The 27502-nt window shown below is 38.5% G+C and overlaps 1 protein-coding gene across 2 annotated transcripts in view; it reads right to left on the bottom strand.

The window, feature by feature from the left end:
• Positions 1-27502, bottom strand: part of MAP3K1 (mitogen-activated protein kinase kinase kinase 1) — a 61333-nt gene that overhangs the window by 24059 nt on the left and 9772 nt on the right. For both annotated transcript variants that reach the window (XM_086770651.1, XM_086770650.1), the window contains exon 2: positions 703-853. In XM_086770651.1, the coding sequence (XP_086626777.1) occupies positions 703-846 (144 nt within the window). In that variant the 5' untranslated portion in view covers positions 847-853. The remainder of the gene's footprint in view (positions 1-702; positions 854-27502) is intronic.

Raw genomic sequence — 27502 nt, 5'->3', positions numbered from 1 at the left:
CCAATGCAACTATATTTACAGGTAACTAATTGCTAATGTGCTAATTTAATACTGAATAGAATTGTAACAATGCTTAGTAAGTTTCAGGTTTGATCTGCCTGAATTTCTTAAAACCACTTTGGAGCCATTTATACAAAAGCATTACCCAAAAGGCTAATAGAATACTCTGGCATTGGAAGTTAGCAGAGTTGAGACTTGTGTGAAGGAGTTACTCGGCTTTGTTTTCTTCTGATTGCAGTTTGTTTTTTTAATCTAGAACAATTTCCAAAACCTTCCATTACGATACGCAGAAAACTAACATTTTCAAACTAAGGAAAAGTGAAGCCAAGAAACCCCTAAAAGTCAAGGGAGTACAAAGCACTGTAGTGCAGTTTTGCACTCTGCTGAAGTTTCTACCTAAGGAACAGGAGCTACTTCTGTTGTTGACATTAGAGGGCAGTGTTGTCACAGTATTATTTTATACTACACAATCAGCAGCACAGCTATAAGCCTTTTTCTCAAAAATAAAACTTAATAAATGTCTACATTTCAGAAAGTCAGCCACAGTTTCTTGTTAAACACCTCATAAAAAAATGAACAGGAGGACCATAATTAAGAGTATGCAAACAGTTAATATAAAGAGGTTTCTAATAGAAAGAAATTGAAGGGATTTTTATTTATAATAGCTGTTACAGATACTGTCCTTCCATCGGTGCCCCTTACCACAGGGCCTCTCCTGCTTCTTCTTTCCAGCCATTCATGCTTCCAAGCTGGCATGCACGTTGCTTTGAGTTTCTCCCTGATCATGCGCTCTTCTGGGCGGTCATCCATCTTCTGCAACCCCCTGAGGGTTTCTTTATTCTCCATGTCACGACTACAGCAAAGAAAAAAAAAATCAAAATCATAAATACAATTATTTTCAGTTAAAGTACAATACCACAGCACTCTTGAACTTTGTGCCATCCTATTCTCCCTCTTCTTAAAACGCAGCTACTAAGACATTACTTCCAACTGACTGCAGCAAGCCTTTTAAGAGTTAATGCTTATTTGCTAGTCTGCCATTTGCTGCATACCTGTTTTGAAGGCTCTTTCTTTGAAACGTGTGTAATGTAACACCAGATATCCAGTAAGAATAAAGGTCTTGGCAAATATGAAACTGATACAAAATTTACCCTATATGTCATGTCATTTACCAAAAGTTTCACAAGTGTTTTGATGGCTTATGCATTCCTTGGCAATTCAAAGCATGCAATCTCTATTTTAAAACAATTTACAAAATTAATGGCAAAAATTTTCCATCTTCATAGGATGCGCAAACATGAAACTATACATAGTGCTTTTTCCTATACATAAACTCCTCCTCAAATAAGACAACTTGTAAGCTAATACACATTAAGTACGTTTAAACTACACACAGTCATGAAGTAAGGCTAGTAGCCTTGAGAGTTCCTTTCTGCGTGACTGATGACTCAGAAGTGCTTCAAGTCAGCTATAACTGTAGCAGAATTCGCAGTAAGTTTGTATCTGTAAAATGTAATCCATCTGGGCTTGTACTACAGCAAAGTAGGTGACTGTGATTGCTGGCAACAACAACAACAACAACAAAAAAAAACACCAAAAAACCCCAACTGTCAGACATTGAAAACCAAATAAGAACAGTCTGGACGATTTCCTGATTCTGTTGAGCTATCTGCTAAATCACCAAGAAAACCACATTCATAAGCAGCAGCACATGATCTCCATCCATCTTCCTGAAGTTAGCTGTCTTTAAAAATAAGCAAGCTTGAGTAAGTCAACTCTCAGAATGAAATTTTATTTCAAAAATAAAATAATGACTTAAAGTGGAAGATAAGGCTATATAACAATTTAGTTACAACCACTGCTTTCAGGGATGCAGTCTTCAGCGTCTAAAACATTTAGTTATGCAGTTAAACCTAAAATTTATGTACTGTATGGTGACCCACAACCTATTCCCTATAACATTGACTGCAATAAGATTATGTTAAAATTACAATTCCTATCTTCATCAGCAATGTACTACTAAGGTTAATTTTATCACAAATCTCTACTTAGAAAAATGAGAATTTTTCACTGGTCAGAAGGAGTACGTACTCCTGTTATTATTATTATTTTTTTTTCCTTTCATTGTAGAGACAAACGAAACAAAGTATTCTGAGGCAGGAAATAACTCTTCCTGTTCAGTGCTGCAGTGTAATAAGCAGATGGATATTGTAAACAGACCAAAATTTTCTTTCAAACAACATCTAAACCCATTGTTAATAACCAATTTTAGACACTCAGAACTTGTCTAGCAATTAAAGACTTCTTTCAAGTTTATAAACAGAAACACAATCCACCTAAGAATGAATGTTGTATCAGAGGTTAAGCACAAATGCTTGCTAAACTTCAAAACTAATGCAAGGGACATAAAAAATATTTTTGTCCCAGCATTGAATTCCACAGTTTCTTTCTAGAGATTAAAAAAAAAGAATTGTGGTAATTCATGAAACACAAAGATATTATAGCAGTAGGTAGATACCCAATGGTGAATGCACCTGAAAGTTTAAAATAGGGGAAAAACTATTGTGTCAAAAAGGCCAATTTTACATTTTTTTTTCTCAGTTAAAAAAAAAGTCAGTTCAAAGACAAAAATCTTTTCATAAGAATAGTACAGCTCCAAAGTAACACACATGCAAGTCAAAACCACAGAGTTACTCTGGTTTTTGTAGTAGTTATGCCATCTCAGTTGCACGAACACTTTGTGCACAAGACAGAAAACACTATCCCAGCAGCAAAAGAATGACACAGTATTTCATTTGTTCATATAACCATGATTACCTTCCCAACCGATACAAACAAAAAGTCTTTTAGAGGCCCTTGGACTGAATTAACGAACAATGTAATACAACAGGGGAGGCTTCACAATCTGTGCTTGTTCTCTAAAAAGCAGAAGCAACTATCTTCCTCTCACCTGACAGCTAAACTGATCTACCTCGCCTGGACAAAGAACTTTTGTGCCTTTCCTCCACGCAGGTGGGAAAGACCAACTGAGTCTGAAAGCTTTTGCTCAGTAAACCATGCCCGTGTTTTTGCAGAATTTAAGTGTTATGTGTACTTCTATAGAACACAGTTTCTTAAGTGCTCAAGAAAATTTTGTTCTTTAACTCAAGTTTCACTAAAATATCTATTAAATAGTCTTATACTGTTGGGTCTGTGGAACAAATATTTTTCCTGTGACAACGCTCCTGCACACTGCAAGACATCCTCATTTTGTGGCCTGAATCTGCAGAGCTTGATTTATTTATTTATTTATAAATCTAAAGCAAAATTCCTCATTTATTCCAGGGAAGATGAAGATTTCCTATATGATAATAAATTCAGAGTGTATTCCAGTGAGGACTTGATGCTGCAGGGTTTAGAGTACTCTGATCTTCTTACAGCAAGATCTTTTCATGAATAAAGGTAAGGATGTGCTTAAGTGATTGCCAGGTGGTGCTTTATTTGAACAGCAGTGACAAAGCTAAGGAGCAGGCCAAAAAAACAAGTCTTGGAGAACATGCTAGCTTGGACCAGGGAGTCTGACATTTCTCAACAGCCCATCCCTCTGCTTCACTAGGGAGTAAGAATTTTCCTCCTAAGTGTTTCAGCTTTTAATGAATCAAGCATAAAAGACACAAGGCTTTTTTTCCAGATAGATTTTAACTTTTAAACTTTGTCCCCTCAAAGAGGCAGCATTAAGGATCTTTTAAACGCTTTTATTATTACTTTTAACCCAATAGACATCAGCTCCTATATCATTAGTCAAGAAATTCCAAAGAAATGTAGCTAAATTATAATTCTAAAGTACTGAGCAAGCTCAACAGTGTGATGACTACCATTTTTTTAAGAATAAGCTCAGTGATGTGCACATTAATAATTGCATCATTCACTTTGGATTACTTGCTTCATGAACTATAAAACTAAATACAGTAAGATCAATGTACTGCAGGGAAACAGTTATTGCAACATCTTGTTGCAGTAAGAGAGAGGGCAAAACACTGTCCTTTATTTCTGTGTTTTAATTTTGAAGACTTGCAAACAGTAATTGAACAGTTAGATTATTAACAGCTTCTTCTCTATGGATCAGTGATTCAGTATTTTAAACACAAGGCATTCGATACACATGTTACTTTGCCAACTGTTGTGAAATACACAAGCAAGATGTACTTCTTAATAGCTCAGTGAATTTAACACTAAATCTCTGACAGTGTTTTTCTTACAAAGAGCATATAATGGCATCATAGCTCAAACTAATTTGCCTGTGCTCAATGTTTAGAAACAGATGTCCTGGCTTCCCTATCTTATTTGGGCAAACAGCTTTATCTAATAGCCATGCTGGGCCAGATTTTATTAGCAGCAGGAAAACAGGAAAAAGGCAAGTTGTGAAATAGGGAAGAGTCAATTCACCAAGAAAAGGGAAGCTCTGTCTGCTATATCCACAAATACTCAAACAGGAGGCGGGAAAAAAGTTATTAGCTGCTGACTAATACATACGATTTTTTAAGTTTGTCTGAAGCAAGTCAGCAAAGGTAGCTTGCATATTAGCAGGGGTCAAACCATGAGTGACCACAGAAAACGTTTATGAGCAAGTGGTCACACAGCAGCTCTATCAGAACAACCAATGCATTTAACAACAAGTTGTGAGGAGAAGAGTCCAGGGTTTGACAGAAAAGCACTGAATGAGAAGGAACAAACACAGCAGAGAATACATATATTCTGCTCAGTGCAAATGCCATATATGGTGACAATCAATACTAGGGGAGAACTTAGGAGGTACGGAGCTCATTTTGGGGCTTTTAAGCAAGAATTAAGAATACGAGCACTCAGCTACCTGCAACCCAACCCTCAACAGGTCCTAGGAATGCTGGGCTAGTCAGCTGGCCTGGAGTCATGCTAGGAGCAGCACTCAGCGTGGGGAGCAGGGACAAGAAAGTCAGCCATTCCCTGAACTAAGAAGGTCAGCCATTACTGTTTTAGACAACTTCTCGCCACTATCAGTTCGAGTAGTGATCACAGTTTTCTCTTCTGCAATTAAGTATTTTTAATGATATCAAGATCAATTAAAAAAAAAATCAGATCAAGACAAGCAAGGCATGATCTGTCCTCCTGCCAGTCTCCTGTTCCTTCTCCTCCTGATCCACTACTGCTGGCACCTATCCTCTAACCTTTTGTGTCCATCCTAACAATGCAAAAGATCAAGTATGGCACATTCCATTAAAATTAAAAACTTGACAAGGAACATTCTCAACCTGGTACTAAATGGCAGCAATTGCCACTTAAAGATGGCACTGAATACACTACTTCACAGTAACTAATGAATCTGGTTTCCTAAAATAGTTACAGGGATTTTAGCCAAATGTTATGTAAGTGGGAAATTAAGTTCTATTCTTCTGTTAGAGTAGCTGACAAACACAAAAGAGAAAAAAAAAAAATATATTTCTTTTTTCTAGCTGCCTCAGCTTCTCCAATAGTGCTTACCATCTTCCCTTGAGAATAACGTAGGCTTTCTTCATTTGACCAACATAATCTACTGAAGCTGACAAGGACTCTATATTGAGTGGTACTCTATATCCACTGTTCGCCTTTCACTCACATAAAAAAAACCTGCCACTTTCTTATTTAATTTAGATGAATCACTAACAAGCATTCTACGTTAGAAACACTGTTCTATTTTCCTAAAATAAGTTTGTATCTTCCACGTATATTTTGAAACCTACTTACAAACTACAAATACATTTATATGTTATAAAAATACACAAAAAGCATACATGGTGCCCAGATGTAACAAAACCGAGAAACGTAACACCCAGCGACTTCCCATGGAACCTCTGCTGTCCTGGGGATCCCAGGCTGCAGTGTGAGTGCCCCTGTTGGAAAACAACATCACATGACAGCCTCTGCATCTTTACATCAAAGTAGTTGTAGAAGCTAAAATATATCTTATTTCTTCAAGCATTTTTCAGTAAAAGGGAAACAAACCTGTATAGAATGTGAAAGTATGAAAGCAAGTCTCTTCTGCTACTTGACTTTAAAATGAGAGCTACTGAGAGTCTACACCTCTACTAGTGTGGCAAGAATCATTAGTCAGCCCCAGTTTGGTACACTCCTTGTCTTCTGTCCCCATAAAGTCATTTTATCAAGCACTTCTTTTGAAGACTGTTATGTCCAAAGGTGCGTTAGTCAAAGAGAACATTTCACTGCTAACAGGACAATATTCACAACCAAAGCACTAACTCCACAGGCTGAGCCATCGCCTCCAGTGGAACCTCAGCGGCCCTCATCAAGAAGGACCATCCCCTCAGCGAAGAAAGCTCAAATCTCTGAAGACAGATGTCTGAAGTTACAGAGGTAATTTACCTGCCTGGATTTTCTAGCTCCTGAGAAATCAAACCCACCTATTTGAAATACGTAAAACACTGGATAGATTGCTTCCTCTGAAGCCACATAGTCACACTTAGATTTTGGCACTATTCAGTAGCCACCAAAAATTAGTTCTTCATAAAACAAGGCAAGAAATACCAGCCTCCGCAACAGAAGCTTGCTACAAAGCTAATGAAATGGGCTTCTCTCTTCTGCATGTTTCCTAAGAAGGCTATCAGACAGCTGAAACAAGTATTACAATAGCTCCTAGGGTTCTCTAATCCTTCCTGCTGTTATTCAGTCTCCCAGTACTAACTCATATGCACCAAGGTATTTTCAAGATGTAGGAATAGCACTTATATTACATTATCTCTCAGACTCTTCACTTTCATGCTAAAAGGCTTGCAGAAGGAACCTGGTATTTTATAAAACTAAAAGTCTACACCATTACTGAGCAGAATTTCTAGAAATTACTGGAAGTAGATAATTTGTACTGATACATGAGTCCCAAAGCTACAGCAGTTGTGCAGTTTAATTATTTTCACAATTTTATGTGTTTGGACTAATATATTGTAAGTGTGATAACACAGCTGACAAAGATTCATTGAGTTTATTACTGTATGATAAACTTCAGTATCTCAACAGAGAACAGAATTCAGTATGCTCAGTCCATATTAGAGCAACTGAGGAGATTATAGAGGTCTTGCCACCATCCCAGTGCAACATACTACTGGGCCTTACTCCAAGAACAGCAGTAATGCCATTAAAAAGGCTGGAATATGAGTGTTCACTAATAGTCACCATGTGATTAATTAATCTGCACCAGGTTAAAGGATCTCAAGCATAGATGTTAGAAAGGGATCCCTCCTCCTCCTCTCCCCGCCCCCCCCCCCAAGGTTAGCCCACCAGAGCCCTCCTCTATCTCTTGCTGAAGTAGAAGACCAAGTTTTTAATTGGTCATATATCACCTAAGTCAACTCCCCGTTTAACAGAATCAAATTCTTCACTTCTGGTATGCAGTTTAATCTCTTAGGCATCAAACTGAAGTTTGGATTCAGATTCTTTAAGCCAAAGTTCTCATTACAGATTACTTTTATATGTCCATATATTTGCCATATGAGAGCATTCATACTGCTTTGAGTTAGTGTCTGTCCTACTTTTAAAGATGAAATTGCTTTTTGCATATTGGATGACTGTCAGAGCAGAGTAAGACACCTTCACGCGTAACGCACAAGAAAGTTTCTCGGAACTTTAATGCCCCTATCCCCAGAGAAGAACATCAGCTATATTATAAAAAAAATAATATATATATATATATATACACACTTTGAATCAGCTTATGATAATAGGGACAAGTGAATAAACCCATGCACACTACATTCTCCACCTCCAATTAGAACAATGGAAATAAGATAGTATACAAACAAGTAACTTGGACAGGATGAGCTCCATTGATGTTCAAAAGCTACAACCTACTACGCGGTACTAATGCTTTTTAAGCTTATGCTTTACTTTAATAAATATATGGACAAGAAATCTGAAAAGAGAAGAAGAAACAATCTGAGTTACATTGGGAATTAATATCACTAATATGATTTCTTATGACACAGGAATAATAAGCTGTACTAAGTAAACCCTAAACCTTGTTAAAGAGACATCTGTCTGCTCACTGACACCAAGAGATCCATTCAAAACATCCTTGTCCTAAGAAGACTAATGCATATGCTGAATTTTGTTCCATAAGCTGAAGAGGACTAAACATTTCCACATATATTTCTGACTCTGGCATAAAAAGCTCTCCTGGGGTGCAGAAATAAAATAAAAAATTCCTTGCGAGCCCATTTTGAGTAAGTGCTAGGTGAAGACATACAACCCTATAGCAACATATTAGAACTCTTCACTCACGTATGGCAGATCCATAGGGGACAGCATATTTTCTATCAGCAGAAAGTCACAGGTGAACTGGCGCTCACCATGAAGACCCAGACTTAGGACCTTCAGTTCCTTAACTCTCACACACAATGCCCTTGCATGTATACACAGCTCTCTGTGCTGTATGGGGAGAGCACTACCTCTCTGGGCAAAAAGGAGACCTTTCAGAGATATCTGTCAACTAATCTAGCCACAGGCCAAGCATACAGCAGCTACACCCACTTTAACAATGGCAGCTACTATTACAAACGTTTATTTTTCCAAGATAACAACAAGCTAGCACGACAAAAAAAAAGGGCAGGAAAAGGCATTCAAAACTTCTGCAAGCATATGGCTAAAAATGGTAATAGTTTCAGTAACTCCTACTTCAGCTTCTTTAAAATCCATAGTATAAAGAGAAAATAAGTGCAGGAATCTTATCTGATGAGGAGGGGAATATTTAGTGAGGTAACTTTAAAAAAAAAAAAATCAATGTAGTTAGCAAACAAGAACAAAATTTCCATAATAACCAGACAGGACTATAATAACAAAGCAAGGAAGCCAATTACAGGACAGCAAGTATATGGACTACTCCTTAACAAAAATATACCATTTTTTCTTATAATCCTCCACGTATTCCTGACTGAGATTTTATTTAAAAACTTTGCTGCATTCATATCTCACTTATAACAATGTACTTGAGTTAATTTATAGTAATGCATACTTCTTTAGAAATGTAATTCTTGATACTAATTACAATTACATACTGTTGGAGTGAAAACTCAGTGAGCTCACATCTCTTTGATATGGGCCTGGATAAAGGAAAGGGAGTGTCTTCAGTACTTGCTTAAAAATTGCAGACACATTCACATAGCAGTGTGAAAGCATAACACTAGACAAGAATCACTTTACAAGAGCTCCAGCTTGTCAGCAGTGATTGGAGGAAGGACACAATATTCCATGTGAACAGAATTCGATCAGAAAGGCTTTGCATTCAAGTTTCAGTATAGTCATTCCCTCCCAGGCTCCTAGGCACAAACCATTCTCCTGTAAGCAAGCACCTGGGAAAAACAGTTTCAAAACCATGGGCAACCTACCATAAAAGATAAAAATAACATTACATATATTCTAGAAAGATGCATGAGCAAGAAATTATACAGACAGATATTACACTAAAGCAAAACATGCTAATACATGAAAAGGAATAGTATAATTTCATCAAGACATACTGTGCAATAGCAACAAGAAGCAGTATTAAATATTTATACAGTACTGAAGGAGGATGTCAGTAAGAGCTATTGGGTCAAATAGATATAATTTTTCCTATCTGTGAAACAATCTTAATAAAAATAACTTAATTTTGCTTGTTTCATTTATCTAGAGAGATATATGTGGTCCTACTAAGTCCATGTTCATGAAAGAGTAGCAGTATTTGACATAAAGTACAGTGTCTTAGTTTAAAGAGACACTGGTAGTGAACCAAGATACCTTCATTACCTTCAGATTTCAGTTAGAACACAGACTTCCAGTGGACTACTGCCAACCTTCAGTGGGTTTTGTGGGCCATCAAGTACTCTGTCATCTCTATGCTTACTAAAACCAGTGTTCTGTGCGTACAGCTTTACATGACAGCTCCCTGCATCCCACTTTGACCATACTCCTGACAGAGTGGTCAAAGTGGAGTGGAGGTGTACTGATTATACCACCATGCCACTTCTAACGCCAAAAGCAATTCTGTATCTAAGGAAGTATGAAAAGATTAAAAGACATGACCAACGGGACAAAATAAACCACACTGTAGAACAACCCCAAATACACTGATATTCACCTATATGCCACTATTGCATTATTCAAACATTCTGATATATGTACTTCTATGGTAACTGGAACAAATCTGTCCCTAACCTCATGTGGCACTTTAAGGCCACAAAATAGATCACAAATGAAGTAGTAATATTTTAAAATACATAGTGAACTCTAGATCATTAGGCAAATTGTATCTATGTTTGGCACAACTATAAACAATTCCTTACTGCTGTTAAAAACCTCTTTGAAGTGGAACAGAGGAACGTTTTTCAGAACTGGAGAGTTAATCCTTCACTGTGCCTTCTAATCAGCAGCACGTCTGAGTAAGAGAATAATTCTAGTTTGTAACTCCATTCTGAGATCTCTCAACCCTAGGGTAACCGTATGGGTTTTGTCTGGGAAGGAGTTACAACAGTAGTTCAAACTGTCATACACTACTGTTAAACAAAATCAGAGTAGCTAAACTTACCAATGTCATCTTCCTATTGATCCAAAAAAATAAGGGAAGGAGGAAAAAAAAAATTGTGAAAATAATGAAATTTTTAAACAGGAATAAGCATGGACAATCATGGTACACAAGTTTTGTGGACATATAAGAGTTAAAAAAACTATGAAAAGTCAAACAAATGAAACTGTCAAAAATCTCAAAAACACTTGTTTCAAAAACATCAACAGTAGCACTCAAGTAGTTTTTTTTATTGCCATGCATACGTATCACATTGAAGTGACTTGTAAGAAAGCTTTTTCATTTATCCTAATCCACAAACATAAAAAAGAAAACCATTGTCTTAGAAGAGGAAGTAGTCTTACATTGCTGAAGCTACAAAGTAAGTATGTTTACCGAAAAAGGCATTTACTTGCTTGCTGAGAGAACTATATTCAACAGCATCGGTTACAAGATAAGCACCAAAGGTATTTTTGGTGGTATGCGTGCCAAGTATATCCATAAGACAATTATCTGGAGCATGGGAATACAGAGATGCATGTATAGTTCATGCAAAGGAGAGATGTTTTCAATGACAATGATCTCTCCCTCTCTCATTAGATTCCCTTAAAAGAGGAACTTAAGTAACGGAACGACAACGATGCACTTAAATTCAAGTCTGGCTTTATTTGGGATTTGTTTTAAATATTTAATACTGACAACCAGAGATTGAATAAATAGAGTATTTAGTACAAGTGCATGACATCAGATCCTTCTTTTAAACTATCTGCCCATTTACACTTCTTACTTCATCAGAAGCTCATAGGTTCTGATTTCCTGTACGTTGTTGATCAGTTAAGATACCAGTTACCATTTAAGACCAGTGATATAAATTTTTCTTCAATTGCATATGACGTATAGCTACTCAGAGCATCTTTCAAGTAGCTGATAGAAGCAGCCTGTGGTCCTCTCAAGCTTTTCAGTTAAGACAGTCAAAGCAGAACCACAAGAAAGACTTCAAGCCATAAATCAGCAACCAAGGAAAATTTGTTTAAGAACTGCTATGCAGTTCCTCTATGCTAAAGGACCCTGAAAGGTATAGATAGGAAGCAGTTATTAACCATTTGTGCAGTACCCTCAAGCATCACTTCAGCTGAGACACCAGTGAAGTTCATGGCTTCAACGAAAAAAAAAACAAAAACAAAAACACCACAACAAAAAACATTAACACACAAATGTCCTTTCAGATTTTTAAATTGCTCTCCAAAAGACAAAGATTGTGTTTGTTCTGCCATACTATACACTAGGCTTTTGTGGACTGCTTGTGTAAGCTCATCAATACAATCCTCCAACATCTATCTTTGGTCCATGATTGTGTTCCCCCTCTACAAATCAAATCTGAAATTCAATGGAGTAGTTCTCTGCAATTCTGACACCATCAATATACTTACATTAAGAAATCTAAAATAATAATAGCCAATAACTTTGGATGCTGCTGCAAGCATATTGCATGTATCCCTCCCCAGAAGGAAACTTTAACACAAATACTGTTTTAATGCACAGATGTGTTTTACCCATTACCCACATCTGCCTACGTATTAACCTTTCATGCTGCCCCCCAACAATGTTGGATTTCAGATAGTTTCAGTGCAATTAATTCACAATCAACACTGTAATGACAAAACGTGGTGTTCCTTACAGTCACACTTACCTGCTCTAGATGGATACAGCAAAATTGCAGCCATTGTTTCCTAGAGCAGATCGGTTCTCAACTTACCACCTAACACTGCCAGCACGACGAATGTAACACAAAATTCAGCACTGGATGGAATGTGCAAACACGCAGTTAGACTAGGAGTCCATGCTACTGTAAAATGCCTTCCTTAAATTTAGTTCAAGTATTAATGAGAAAATGCTGTTACAGCAGTGTGTGACAGGCATTTAGACTCATGAAGACTGCTGCGCTCCCCCTACAGAAAGGTCAAGTTACTGCCGCTGTAGATACATTTCAGGTAGTTTTTCAGTTTGGTTATGGATAGAAATCTCAGCCATAAACATTTAAGTTTTATAGATTAAGATACTTTTAAGCATGGAAAAATACAGTGAGTATTTAAATCAAAGAGCAAAGAGTCCATAAGATATTTATATGCAAGCAGGATCTTGATTTTGCTGCTAGAATACTCTTAAATCAAGTACTAAGATTATAACTAGAGTGATAACAAGTCTAGAAACACATTAGGTAATTTAAATACCTAGGCTCTGAATAAACGGCTATGTATGCCACTACAGAGGAAGAAGGGGTCAGAAGCTATCCTAACTTGGGCAGGTAACCTGTTGAAACAATTCCATACACCATCTTCTCAGCAGCAATGTCAGTTTGAGGAGTTCCTACTCCTCACCACAATTATTAATTTATATTCCTCCATATGTGGATCTGACTTAAGAAAAACAAAACCAACAAGGTCACACATTTCAAAACTTGGAGAAGAGAAAATGGAAAACTGTTAAACTAGATTTGATCTCCAAACCAATTCATAACATAGTCTTACAAAAATTTCTCACGAAAAAAAGGCAGAATGGCATTCTGATGAACACGCTTCAGTCAGTCTTTCAAGACAGAATAGTAAGGTCTTGCATTTTCACAATACACACGCACTGTGATACAGATTTACTCCAGTAGAGAAGACGTCCCACATGCAGCAATGGAATGTACCACACCGAAGATTAGTTTCACAGGATGGAGAAGGTTTTATTATTAAAATGAAGCAGCAGAAGTAGGAACCACAGCCCCTAAAATCTGAAGTTTGTTCGCCTTCAACCTGAATTTACTCAGCAAGACAGCAGGGGTTATGAAGTGCAGCCATGAGATTACATGTGTTGGAAAGCTTAACACTCTGAAAGCAGTTAGCCCTACCTTTTTTTGTTCGTCTGTTCAAGAGGTTACTCCCTCAACATAACTAACTTCCTTTGTTTCCTATTTATGGTAGGAAAAAAATGCTACATTTTCAGGACAGAAAGGAAGCATGGTAGTACAACTTGAAGATAAATCATAGAATAAAGTTTACACACAACTGTAGATACTATCCGTTCACAAAGCTCCCAGCTGCATAGTCCGCCACTCCACAGGATCTCCCGCAAAGAGCATCTTTATAAGACCAAACCAGAAGTCCACCCAGCCCAGTACCCTGTGTCAAACACCAACTGCCAGTGCACACTGTGGTAAAACTACAGGAACAACCTCAGAGCAACTCCTCCGCCTGAATTCCTCCCTATGCTCACCAGCAGCGTATAACTTAAGAGCAGAATTGGAAGAGGATGCCTCTGCATAAATTTGTCTATTCAATTTTTGATCTGCTGTAAGCTTTCATCTGCTGGTTTATATCTAGATTGAGGTAATTTTTAAAAAGTTGTAATCATCAAATCTGTTCCTGTAGATAAGTTTAAAAAGGAGGAGGGTACTCAGGTACCTTCCAGAGTATTGAGAGAACAAAGTGGTCCACAAAGTATAGGCTTTGCTTTCCTTTTTTTTTTTTTTTTTTTTTTGCTACGAGTTTATCTTAAGAAGGTCTTTAATTTCTCTAGGTAGAAGCCATTGCATGTCCTTGATTATATGTCACATTATCAGCATTAATATACAAGACTGATATAAGAAATTCCACTCTTTCAATGTTCAGAAAATCTTATGCCAGAAATGCCATTATATACAACTGCATTTAAACTACAAAACCAAAATAATTCTCCCAGTATGGACAACTATAAACTCCAATATACACTACCATGAGTTAGACAGACAGCATTCCCTAGGAATGTATGTAATGTATTACCTTAGCTTTCCTTAAAACTTTTTTCCCCTTTAGCAAGAGAGGTGGGTAAGGAGACAGACACAATATTTAAGATTAGAATATTTGATCCTGCCATTAAATGCTTTAAGTATTCAATGAGTAAGTTTCACTCAAACCAAACTGGCAAATGGAAAATCCCAAACAACCTACTTGACCTTTTGGGGAGAGCTGAAGAAGAAACTATGGTTTATGTTAAAACTCTAAAAGAAGCTGTCTATGCAAGCAGACATTCAACAAACAGTTCTGTCAGTCTTATCACACACGTACAGCCAAGAAGAGGAAAGGAAGGCAGGCAACTTCCATTTCCCCACTACTCTAGTAATGAATTTCTAGAAGTAAGGTCTGATTGCACCATGGCTTCTTAAAAAGTGACTTGTAAGTCACAGCTAAACAAATCAGAAGATGATTATAAATTACTACAAACTATTAAAAAAAAAAACAAACCACCAACTCTTCTATTAAATCAGTTCCCTCACAGTGAGGCTAAACCAGGAACACTGTGTGTTTGTATATCTGGCATATGTTCTCAGGGATCTCAGCAGTTCTTCCTGCTGTAGGCATTGAAGCTTCTAAGAAGACTGTAACTTCCTGCTTTGCAAAACTATCAAAATGACTGTCACTTTTTCAACATTTAAAAGGCAGATGGGAACAGATTACTCTACCTAGATGTTGACAGTGTTTCACTAGCACGCTGAAAATTGTATCACAGCTATGAAGGAAAGTTGATAGTAGAATTAAAGGCAAACAAAAAACAATCTCAAATTCCTGAAGGCATCAACAACAAAAAGGCAATCTCTTCCCAAGGCCTAGACACAACAGGACTAGACTTCAGTCAAGAAAGATGCATTCTCATGCTCTCTCCAAAACATAAATACAAAAAGGACAGAAATTTCCATACACATACATGAAGGTGATATTTGCCATAACGCAGGCAGCATGAAGACAAAGATAGTTACTAATGAAAGTTAGAGTAGGCTTCATAAAGACTCCTTCCCTTGGAGAAGTGGGGACTGGAAAAAAAAAAACATTTTGCAGAAGTCAATTACATACTTTCAGTTTCTCTTATCTGGCTAAGAAAAAACCCTTCTCTTTCCTGTGTGAAACTGTGTTCATGGGAGGCAGAAATCTGGAAAACAGAACTTACGTTCAAGTGCTGTTCCAACACTAGAGCACATTTTACGAAGCAATTCCTTTTCCGCATATCGTTACATTCAAAAAATCAAAATGGCTGGACAATATAGAAATACAGCTGCTTGTTTTAACAATTATAATATAGGAAATGTGTGTGTGACAAACAGTGTTATGTGACTTCTACATGGAATTATTATGAACAGCACAGTTGACTCAATTTAAAATATATAACAGTTAAATAAACTTAACGAATATGATCAGCAAAGAACTGATTTTACTGTACTACATGATCTGCCACAATTCAGCTTCTCCTTAGACGATCTCTTTAAGTAACAAACAATTTACTATGACAGAGCCATTAAGAACACAACAGGAAGCGTTTTGCTGGAGATCAGGACTGTTTCCTTGCACTGCAGAAGGTACTCCCCGGGACCCTTCTTTGCAGTAAGCGTTTGGTAACTTTGCGTCAAGCCCACAGCAAACTCACCATCTGCTAAAGACTGACCTGTACGAGGTAAGCTAAAAAAAAAGTACATGGCACTTGTTACCTGCAATTTGTCTCACAAGACTTTTACAGCAGTATTTTTAAAAGTTCATCTAGGAGCAACAAACTCAGATACGCCTCTTTTTTTTAGGGAGAGTCCTTTTTGCAGTTCACAAAATGCAAGTATTTCTCTTATTAAATGTTGCCATTTACAGCAAAAGAAATGCTATGCCATTCACCTACCATATATCCAATTTGAAGTAGTACAGTGAAGAAAACATTAGCTAACTTGAGAGATGCTACTATGTAAGTAGCAGCTGATTATTCCATTTGCAACTTACCAGCTCCAGTTTCACAGTGCATTAAACTACAAACATATCCATAGGATACAGATATCCCTTACCCTAGGGCAGCATACCATACTCTCTCCTCAGTCCAGGACCCAATAAGCAAAGAAAAGTGTTCTCATCTATGCAACAGCATTAATTTAAAAGCAATGTTCTTACTCAGAAGAAAGTAGAGCATGCAGTCTAGCTCCTGCATGAAAGTGCTGCCAACAAAATTTACCATCAATGTGTGAAGCAAGTCAGTTATCTGGAGTTTTTACTTCAGTTTATTCAATGAAAATATCCAGTTTTTCTCCCTTATGAAGAGCGGCAGAATTCAAATGTACAAGAGCAATAAGCAAAAATGTTTATGCCTAATTTAACACAATGCACAAGTGTCACTACTGTCTGGGGGATAGTGACGGTGTGGGAGACGAACAGCTATCCTTGTCTGAATCTTCTTCTGCTTTCATACATTCATCAGTTAGTAAAATTAGCAGCAAACAAGATGATATCCTGCTGTATACCCCTTCAGTACTTCACAAATTGATTTGATAATTAAAACTAAGGCTTCTAGTGGAAAATATGCTGAAACATACCATTAACTTGCAATCAGATCAAAAGACATCATAGCTATGCTGGTATTAATGGCAGCCCCATAAATCAATCAAGCAATTCTATCTAAGCAAACAACATTAAATCTAGAAGACAAAAATGCAAACAAAGTCTTGAAACAGTATCAGAGAAAGATAAAAGAAAGCATTCCAATACCTGTATCCCCCCTCACCTCAAAAAAACCCCAAACACCCAAACCAAACCTATATACTCTTTCCTTGCACTTTATTCCATGTATTCAATTATCTCATAATTGTCACTTGTGCCACAGAGGTCTGTGCCCAAGTTTGCTGGTAAACTCCTTGCCAGGAAAACTCCTTCATAGGAAATGAAATAAATTGAAATAGGAGATTGAAGCACTGTTTTTCCAGAAAGCGCTGGAAATCAGACATGACAATAATCCTTTGACATTATTTAGGCAGTTTTGTGAATTCCTGATATAGGCAATTATGTCATACTATCATAACCATTACACTATTCCTCATTCTCACGAGCCGGAACTGCACTGCTTGGCAATATTTCCCTTGTGAAGCCAACCTTCGTTCTGCATCCTTCCTTCTGCTGGGTCCAAAACTTTCATGACTGACATTGACTATGTCGTTTTCTGAGAGCAAAAGAGATCTGCTTTAATTCCCACCCCACTCCCCACCCATCTTAATTTAGAATAAAGCATTTCAAAGATTTAAAAAGAGAGTAAATACTAGATTGAATTTGTGGAACAAGTTATAATTTTAACTTCCATATTTGTTTCTCTCTTCTCTTAACCATCACTCTTCAAAAGTCACTTCCAGATTTCTCACTTCACAGTAGATCCTGTGTGGTGATTTTATGCCAGTATATCTAGGACATTTTTCTAACCCAGTGCAAATGGTTATCTAATGGAAAAATTCATACCAACCTATACATTAAGATTTGTGCATCTGCAACAAAATAAAACTGTATAATTCTACAATTTCTCTGATCTTAAAACTTAAATAAAATATCCCAGAAAATAATGCAAATAAGTACTTTGCAAGCCTTCTTTTGTAGTAGACACTATTCAAAAATATTTCACCAATTTGAGCAGTTTTAAACAGCAGTATTAGACCTAGACATGGGTGTAATTAAGGAAGAACATGTGCTTTATTTTTTAATCTTATGTTTGAAAGCCATTTATATAATTCTGCACCTACGAGGACAGCATTATTTAAATTACCATTCCTTGGGTGTCTGTGCTTTCAGGAAAAAAAAGCCAAAATCAGAAACCCACCTCCCAAAATCTACTACAGAACTTAATTATAGAAATATTTTTTTCCTTAACTTTCAACCTACTGTTCAGTGCAGTGAAGAACAACGAACGGAAAATACTTGAAATGTGTACAACAAAGGCAAACCCAGAAGAATGGCCATAAACAACAATGCTGAACCAACTCCAGAGTTTCAGCACAGCCAAGACCTGCCTCTCTTCCTCTCCACATCCCACTGTCAGACACAAATCCCTACAACACAGATTACAAGTTTTGAGGCTGTCTGAGAAACCATCTTTTCCTACAAAATGTCCAAAAGCGTTACTGTTCGCAAGTGTTGCCATTTCACTTTGGGACTAAGAGAGAAGAGAGCTCCCTCATCACTTACTTCACAGCACTAAATTCACCAATTCTTGTACTCTTTTTGTATTAGAGATTTAACAGGAATTTCTGAAACTAATGAATACATTCCTGCAGCAAGTTTTTACTTCTATTTATTACCAGTTTCTCAGGAAGATTGTCTTGTAGTTTTGAACACCATGATGCTCTAAAATAAGAAAAGCACTAAGTGAATCTGTGCTTTCAAGTGTGTCTTAATCTGGTTTCTGGAGGTCTTCCAATTCCTTTTATTTCAGTGGTCTAAGGGAAGGTTAAACTAACATTGACTTAATCTTGTATTTCTGTTCAAAACCATCTTATTTCTTCAGGCAACAGCAAATTCAGGTCGATTAAAATAACAGCCTTAAAAAATCTTATTGGTGTTCAAATTGATGGATAAAAAGCCAGCTAGTCTCTCTTCAAAGCATTTAAGAAAAAGCATCTCAAGCAAGTTATGTATTTTGAGAAAAGTAAAATTTTGGCATTATTCTCAGAAGTTTCTTAACCACTTCTAACTTCAAATAAATAATGTAATTAACATTTAATATTGTGCACTCAATCCTAAAAAAGTCAGAATGAACCACATCACTTTGGGCAAACTGGCTGATAAACACAAGTCTTCTGTTAATTTGCACCCACTACCAGCTTCAAAAAAGAGGACATTACACGTCTGAAGAAGGTGAGAGACTACGAGTGATTGCTGTTCAAGCTTCCCAATCCACATAGAAGTATCCATAGAAGCAATTTGATTTTCTAAAAAATGCCAAGCCTCCTAAAGCTGTTAGCAAATTTGCGCTTCAAATTTAAGAAGCTAATTCTGTATTTCAGCTCTATTTAAAATACAACGTTCACTTTCTGCAGAAACAATCCTAATCAAAGAAGGCACAGTAAAGAAAAAAGAACAGAAGATGCATTCATCTCCAGAAAACACAGAAATCGAATACTGACAAGAGAAATTAGAACTATTAATTGAAGTGTAAAAGAAATTTTAGTAACTCGAGCAGGGGTTTTTTTTGTCTGAATATTCAGACAGAAGTATATCAATCTAGAGAGCAGCAACAGAAGACATGAATGTGTTTTAAAACTCCAATACTTAGAAAAAGTCAATAAGGGATATGACAGTTACTTCGGGAAAAAAAGCCTAACCACGAGGAAAACAAGACTACAATGAATGAGAATCCCACTGGATATGAAAACAATGAAGAAGCTGCTAGCTAGAAGTTCTGGTACAGCTTGTGATCCTAGTCAAGTACCAGCATGTACTTAAGGCACAGGTGAAGCTCACCTAATCATTTTTTTATTTTTGGATGCGATGAAGTACAACTTATTTCTGTTTGAAACAATTTCTGTAATTCTTTGCACACTCAATTAGGCTAAAGTATCTTCACATTATAAAAAAATATAAACTTACAGTGCTCAAAAGCGTGTCTAACTTTGTGGCTTTACTTTTTTTTCTTCCTTCTGAAGCAAGTTTTTAGTTGCTCACTTTTTGTGCTGACTCATTAGACCAATCTAGTTTTTAAACTGACTTCATTTATTTGCAAGTAGCCATAATTGTCTTACTCAAAATTAAGTGACATGCAAATGAAGGGCTAATTATCTTCAAAAACACTCATTCTTATTTGGAAAGAACAAATTGTCACACCTGCCTTATAAAGCTTTCCTCCAAAAGTTTCACAGATGTTTTTTTTTTGCACAAACAGTCATAAGTAAAAATCTCAGTAAGTTGCATGTTGTCAAGACTTACACAATCTATTTGAGCATTTAAAACCAGAAGCCATATAAAAATCAGTAGCAACTTAAAGCAGAGTGGGTTTTGTTTTTTTGGGGTTTTTTGTTTTTTTTGTTTGTTTGTTTTTTAATGCAACACATTTAAAGATAAGAAACACAAAACACAAACTGTGACTTGAAGCAGTAACACCTACTCTAGTAATGAAATAGTCATTAAAATGTGGGAAATGAGTGTAAGGTTCACTGTACCAACTTAAGAAAATTATTCCCCTTGTTACAGAGGAAATATCTTTCACCCAAAGGAAATCAATAACAACAACTGAATCTGAAGTCATTCCCTGAGGTGCTACCAAGAAAGCTTTAACTCACCAGCTGTGCTTCAGCAGTAACAAATAAACCAGGTGATTGCCAAGCAGTCTGACCAGTGTGGCAGCTGTACTAGTTTATAGTCCCATTTGTGACCACCAGTCCTCTGACTGGACTTTCAACCTTAGTTAAAACCAACTTGTGTTAACATGACATAGTGCAAAATCTATCCCAGAATTTGTCTGATTATTACAAACAGCATCATAGAATAATTTAGGTTGGAAAAGACCTTTAAGATCATTGAGTCCAATCGTACACCTAACACTGCCAAGTCCACCACTAAACCATGTCCCTAAGCACCACATCTACATGTCTTTTAAATACCTCCAGGGATGGTTACTCCACCACTTCCCCAGGCAGCCTGTTCCAACGCTTGACAACCCTTTCAGTGAATAAATTTTTCCTAATACCCAATCTAAACCTCCCTGGCACAGCTTGAGGGCATTTCCTCTCATCCCATCACTTGTTACTTGGGAAAAAAGACCAACACCCAGCTCACTACAACCTCCTTTCAGGTAGCTGTAGAAAGCAGTAAAGTTTCCCCTCACCCTCCTTTTCTCCAGACTAACCAACTCCAGTTCCATCAGCTGCTGCTCATTAAGACTCACGATCCAGACCTCTCACCAGCTTCACTGGTATTCCAATATTCAAGGTGTGACCTCACCAGTGCTGAGTACAGGGGAACAATCGCTTCCCTACTTCTGCTGGCCACACTATTCCTGATAGAAGCCAGGACTTCTTGGCCACTGCTGGCATACATTCAGCTGGCTGCCAACCATCACCTCCAAGAGGCAGTTTTCCAGCCAGTCTTCCCCAAACCTGTAGCGCTGCACGGAGTTGTTGTGATCCAAGTGCAGGACCCGGCACTTGGCCTTGTTGAATCGCCTGAGCTCATCAATCCAGCCTGTCCAGATCCCTCTGCAGAGCCTTCCTACCCTCAAGGAGACCAACATTCCTGCCCAACTTGGTGTTATCTGCAGTCTCACTGAGGGTGCACTCAATCCCCTCATCCAGATCATTGATAAAGATATTAAACAGAGCTGGCCCCAGTACTGAGCCCCGGGGAACACCACTTGTCACTGGCTACCAACTGGACTTAACTCCATTCACCACAACTCTTTGGGCCCGGCCACTCAGCCAGCGTGCACGCATCCAAGCCACGAGCAGCCAGTTTCTCCAGGAGAAAAAGTGTCAAAGGCTTCACTAAGCCTTTCCCTCATCCACCAAGTGGGTCACCTTGTCATAGGATGAGATCAGGTTAGTCAAGCAGGACCTGCCTTTCATAAAGTCACACATAATCCAACTTCATTTTCTCTACTTTGCCAGACAACGTAAGTTTTACTTTGAAAGAATGAAAAAAGTTGGAAAAAAAAAATCAACTCCTCTTACAACACTGGGAGGTGCTCTAGTTTAATGCCATTGCCACATATTAAGAGATTATAAAAATAATCTTATGTCAAATCAGTGCGTGATCAGATGTCGTACAAGTTTAACTACTGTCACTGAAACACAACACATTCGCAATATGCTGATTTTAAGGTCAATGAAAAACATACTGTTCTGAAAGACCTTTACAAATGTCTAAGAAAAGAGAATGTAAAAAGAATTTAACACACAGATAAGTTCCTTATCAAATGTTAATAAAATATTTAAAGATTAAGCAAACTTTTGTGATCACTAAAGATGCCAGACTCATTTTACTACTTACCATGAGGACTTGTATCACAATAGCAGCCTCTCAGGAATGGGACAGTAACTGAGAAAGCAGTCTCACTTCTTTAAACAGGTGTGTAAGTGCTTTTCAAACCACTATGAAACTACACCACACGTACGAGACCAGAAAAAAACTAGTTTCCAGGAAACTCTGGTGGAACTATAGTTTGGGGAAAGTCTGTGTGTGAAACAAGTCGTGCCCTAATGTCTTACTAACGGACTGTTTATGGAAATACTTTTCTCAACAAGTTAATCTTATACTAGATACTGGAAGTAGCCTGTCTGTGAACTAGAAGCTGAAAACTGACCTCAGCCATTGAATTATTTGCTACACTAAACTGATAGGCAATCTGTGACTAGGGTGACGGAGCCCCAAGTCCACGCAGACGTCAGAAGGAAGACACGCCTGCAAAACGGATTTGGAACAAGGACTTCAGCCCTGACCACACAGAACCAGTGAAGAACACACTGTCATGTAATCCTGTGCTAGAAAACTAAAGGTATTTGCACAGTCAGCTTCAATCACATTTCTAACAACAAATACTACATGAACATGTAGTACATGTACACCTCTGTGCCTGGCAAGGTCATGGAGCAGATTCTCCTGGAAACCATGCTAAGGCACATGGAGAGCAAGGAGGTGGTTGGTGACAGCCAACATGGCTTCACCAAGGGCAGATCGTGCCTGACCAATTTGGTGGCCTTCTATGACAGGGTGACAGCATCAGTGGACAAGGGACGAGCAACTGATATCATCTACCTGGACTTGTGCAAAGCTTTTGACACTGTCCCGCACGACATCCTTCTCTCTAAACTAGAGAGACATGGGTTTGATGGATGGATCACTCGGTGGGTAAGGAGTTGGCTGGATGGCCGCACTCAGAGAGTGGTGGTCAACGGCTCGATGTCCATGTGGAGATCGGTCACGAGTGGTGTCCCTCAGGGGTCCGTGCTGGGCCCGGCCCTGTTCAACATCTTTGTCGGCGACATGGACAGTGGGATAGAGTGCACCCTCAGCAAGTTCGCCGATGACACCAAGTTGTGTGGTGCCGTCGACATGCTGGAAGGGAGGGATGCCATCCAGAGGGACCTTGACAGGCTGGAGAGGTGGGCCCGTGCCAGCCTCATGAAGTTCAACCAGGCCAAGTGCAAGATCCTGCACATGGGTTGGGGCAATCCCAGGCACAAATACAGGCTGGGCGGGGATTGGATTGAGAGCAGCCCTGAGGAGAAGGACTTGGGAGTGCTGGTGGATGAGAAGCTCAACATGAGCCAGCAATGCGCCCTTGCGGCTCAGAAGGCCAACTGCATCCTGGGCTGCATCAAGAGGAGCGTGGCCAGCAGGTCGAGGGAGGTGATTCTCCCCTTCTACTCTGCCCTGGTGAGACCCCACCTGGAGTACTGTGTCCAGTTCTGGAGCCCCCAGCACAAGAAGGACATGGACCAGTTGGAGAAGGTCCAGAGGAGGGCCACGAAGATGATAAAAGGGCTGGAGCACCTCTCTTATGAGGACAGGCTGAGAGAGTTGGGGCTGTTCAGTCTGCAGATGAGGAGGCTCTGGGGAGACCTGACAGCGGTCTTCCAGTACCTCAAGGGGGCCTACAAGAAAGATGGGGAGAGGCTGTTTAGTAGGGCCTGTTGCAATAGGACGAGAGGTAATGGTTTTAAAATAGAGGGGGGTAGATTTAGATTAGAAATTAGGAAAAAAATTTTTACGATGCGAGTTATAGAACACTGGAACAGGTTGCCCAGAAAGGTGGTGGAGGCCCCATCTCTGGAAGTGTTCAAGGCCAGGCTGGATGAGGCTCTGAGCAACCTGACCTAGTCAGGGATGTCCCTGCTCCTTGCAGGGGGGTTGGAGTAGATGACCTTTGAAGGTCCCTTCCAACCCTAACGATTCTATGATTCTATGGAACATTCAGATATAGCACCCAAACTGTATCTCTTTGAACACTGCGGGTAGGGAAGGTCAACACTTTCAGAAAACAGCCTTCCCGTCTACTGGCTTAATATGTCTGGGTTAAGCATTAGCCAGCCAGCCACACATCTACACTACACCAAGCTAGAAGCAAGCTGCTGTACGAATATGCCACAGCACAGTTCTCAGTTCTAATATCCTCACTGCCCATTCACTGCTTCTGAAGGACTAGTGTAGTTAAACGGAAAGAGTTAAACATTTTAAATCCTGTAATTATAGATTATTTTAGTGAGTGTAAGTAAGTATACAGTAACCCAACAAATCCTTATCAAAAGTCAGCACGGTAAGAACCAGCTACACTAACTGCTTCCCTTGTGAGAGCCAGCTTTATCCCCTCCCAGTTACAAAAACACGCCATTTATTTGAACATGGAAAGGGAGTAACAGTGCTAGACTCATATTGCCTCATTTCCCATTTCCTTTCAGGTATTAAAATGCAGACCTTGTCGCAATAAGGCTCAGAAATGTCGTGAAACAGATATTGGGCCTTCAGGAAAGAAAGTGAGAAGCTGATTCTCTAAAGTGAAGTATGGGGAAAAAAGAGCAAGTTCTACATAATATTTTTTATTTTTTGAAAGTGATTGCACAGAAACCTGAAGAACGATTGGACAGACTGACTGTTACTGACAAATGCCCAAACCTTGCCCAATTATAACTAGAATGAAAACTTTGACTGCATTTATGCTTACCCACTAATTATCTGTGATTTCAAGAAAAAAAAAAAAACCAAAACTTTTCTTTAGGGCAAAATTAGGCCCTGCTTTGTGCCTCAATCAAATAATATTTTTTTTATCATCATGTTTGTTGCATAATAAAGTGTTTTGAAATCGAGAGGCAACAGCATATTCTCCCCCAGAGATTAGCTGAAAATAACGGAAAAAAGAGCCCATCCTTCTTAAGCTACCAGCTCCCACAACACAAGCTGGGCTCTCCCCACAGAGGGGAGACAGAGCACAGCTTGTCCCAACTAGTAGAACCAGTAGAGCTCTTTTGCACAGATGACAACGTTTCACAGATCTGAAAATACTGCAATTGCATCAGTCAGTCCTCCATCTGGTTTTGGCTTTGTTCCAGTCCAGTTTACCTACTTACTAGTTGTCCAAATCGGGGAGATGTGTAGCCCTTTTGGCTATATGATCAGAGAAACTTCATGCACATTTTGTACCAATGGCAACCCGAGAAGGTTAATTTTTTCAGTAGTCTTTCCCTTACAAACATTAATTGGAACAGAACTGAATTATTTCACAATAATCTGGAAGAAGCAAACTGAGTATTTTTTCAAAATCTTATGGTTCCTCAAGTATAGCTATTTATAGTCAAAAGGTCCCAGGTACATCAAGGAGGGGAGGGGGAAGGAAAACCAGTCATATTCTTACTTTTGACAACTTTTACTGTTACATCCTTTGAACCAGAGTTTCAATCATGACAGAAACTCACCATTTTTAGATATTTCACAAATCTGCATGTACCAAAACACTCTCAGCACGGCCTAGGCAGAAGCAACTTGAGTGCTAACTAAACATACATAAATGGAAACACATATTTATATGTGGAGATTCTGTTAGAACCAGGAGGTGTTGCAGTTTGTAAGATACTACACTACTAGATCTTGCATCCTTCTTTTTCTCAAGCTCTACAGGCATCTGCTGCCTGAAGCATCAGAGATGGTCCACCTTGTTAACCCTACGAGACCCACACCAAGTTCTGTGCAGCTAAGGACCACAAGATGCACAGCACTTATCTAGTCATCCTGAGTACAACGGGTTTTATGCTAGCATCACGCTGCTGCCAGCAGCTTGATAGAGCTGGCAGAAGAGAAGCCTCACTCAGAACCCTGCTGAGTCACATGTAACTTCAAAGTGCTATAGTGGTAACTCAGGTTCTGATTTTCCTCCGAGTTGGGATTCATGTTTTGAATGCAACCCAGATTACAGACGTTTCACCTACTCAGTGATAAACCTTGCTTTACTTCAGCCTAAGGCACCAATACCACAAATGGGACAGATACACGAGAAGTAAACACTTGCTCACAAAGACTACCAATAAAGCCTGTAAGGCTCCACCATTGCATAAGGGTTTTGATAAAGACTCACTCACAAGATTAAAACCTATATTTTTGTTTAAATCCCAGCTATTTGTGGTTATTTAGGTCCTAACTACTTATGCACATGCAAGTACTTTGAAGTCCATGAAAATACTTACGCGTACAGCTAGGCTGCTGCCTGGCAAAAAAAAAAATAAAGAAATACTTCTTAAAAAATTAACTGTCAATTCAGAAAAAGTCAAGAGACCCATTTTGATGAACCTCCTATGAAATGTTGTCTACATGGCAGAAGCTGGCAGATTTCCTACTAGTGCTAGCTCCTCGGCAGTCCACCCTGTGGGCTGAAAGGAAGCCAAAAGCCTGAAAGTTCTGGCTGTGCTCTCCCCTGCTGTCTTGATTCCCAAGGTCTACAAGTGGCCTGCCCTGGCACTGGACCTATATTCCTGTTTGCAGTCAATTTTAAAATACAGGAATGTAATTCACACATAGCTGATTTCAAAATGCCAAAGCAATTGTCCTTCCCTCCTTGGCTTCGCTGGGTATCCTCACTAGTGGCAGAACTGTAAAATACTGCCACAAACACGCAGCTCAGAGCAGGTCAGAACAAGCAAACAGTAGAGCATACGAATTTTCTGCTGAAGTACTAAGGGGAATTACGTACTTCAGCATATTTACCAAGACCAGATGGTTCACCATTATACCTGAACATGCTAGAACTTAACCACATGCTTAAAAGACAAAACTGAAGATTCAGTAGAACTGCTCCTGTTACCATACGTACACAAAACTTTCTAAAGAGTTAATCTACACTTCAAAAATGTCAATGTAAACAACACAATTTCAAGACCAAGTATAATTATACTCCAAATTAGATTAGAATGATGAACATTAAACAGTTTCATTAGTTTCATATAATTAATTAGAGAAAATAGGGGAAAGATTTGGTTAAAAACAGTACCTTTCTGAGAAAAGGTCAGAATTTTCACAAAGGTTTATCTCATTATTAGTAAACTTACATTATGCAGGGCATCCCACGAGCAACAGCCAAGGAAAGTTACTGACACTGATGCATTTTGTAGAGAGAGTAAACATGTGAATGAGATGTCATCAAGACCCTTCTCATGGACACCTCACAGGGCAACTTTCAGCT

The sequence above is a fragment of the Chlamydotis macqueenii genome, chromosome Z, assembly GCF_036417535.1.
Source record: "Chlamydotis macqueenii isolate bChlMac1 chromosome Z, bChlMac1.mat, whole genome shotgun sequence".
NCBI lineage: Eukaryota > Metazoa > Chordata > Aves > Otidiformes > Otididae > Chlamydotis > Chlamydotis macqueenii.
The sequence above is the reverse complement of the archived record's forward strand: the minus strand, read 5'-3'. Positions and strand labels throughout refer to the sequence as shown.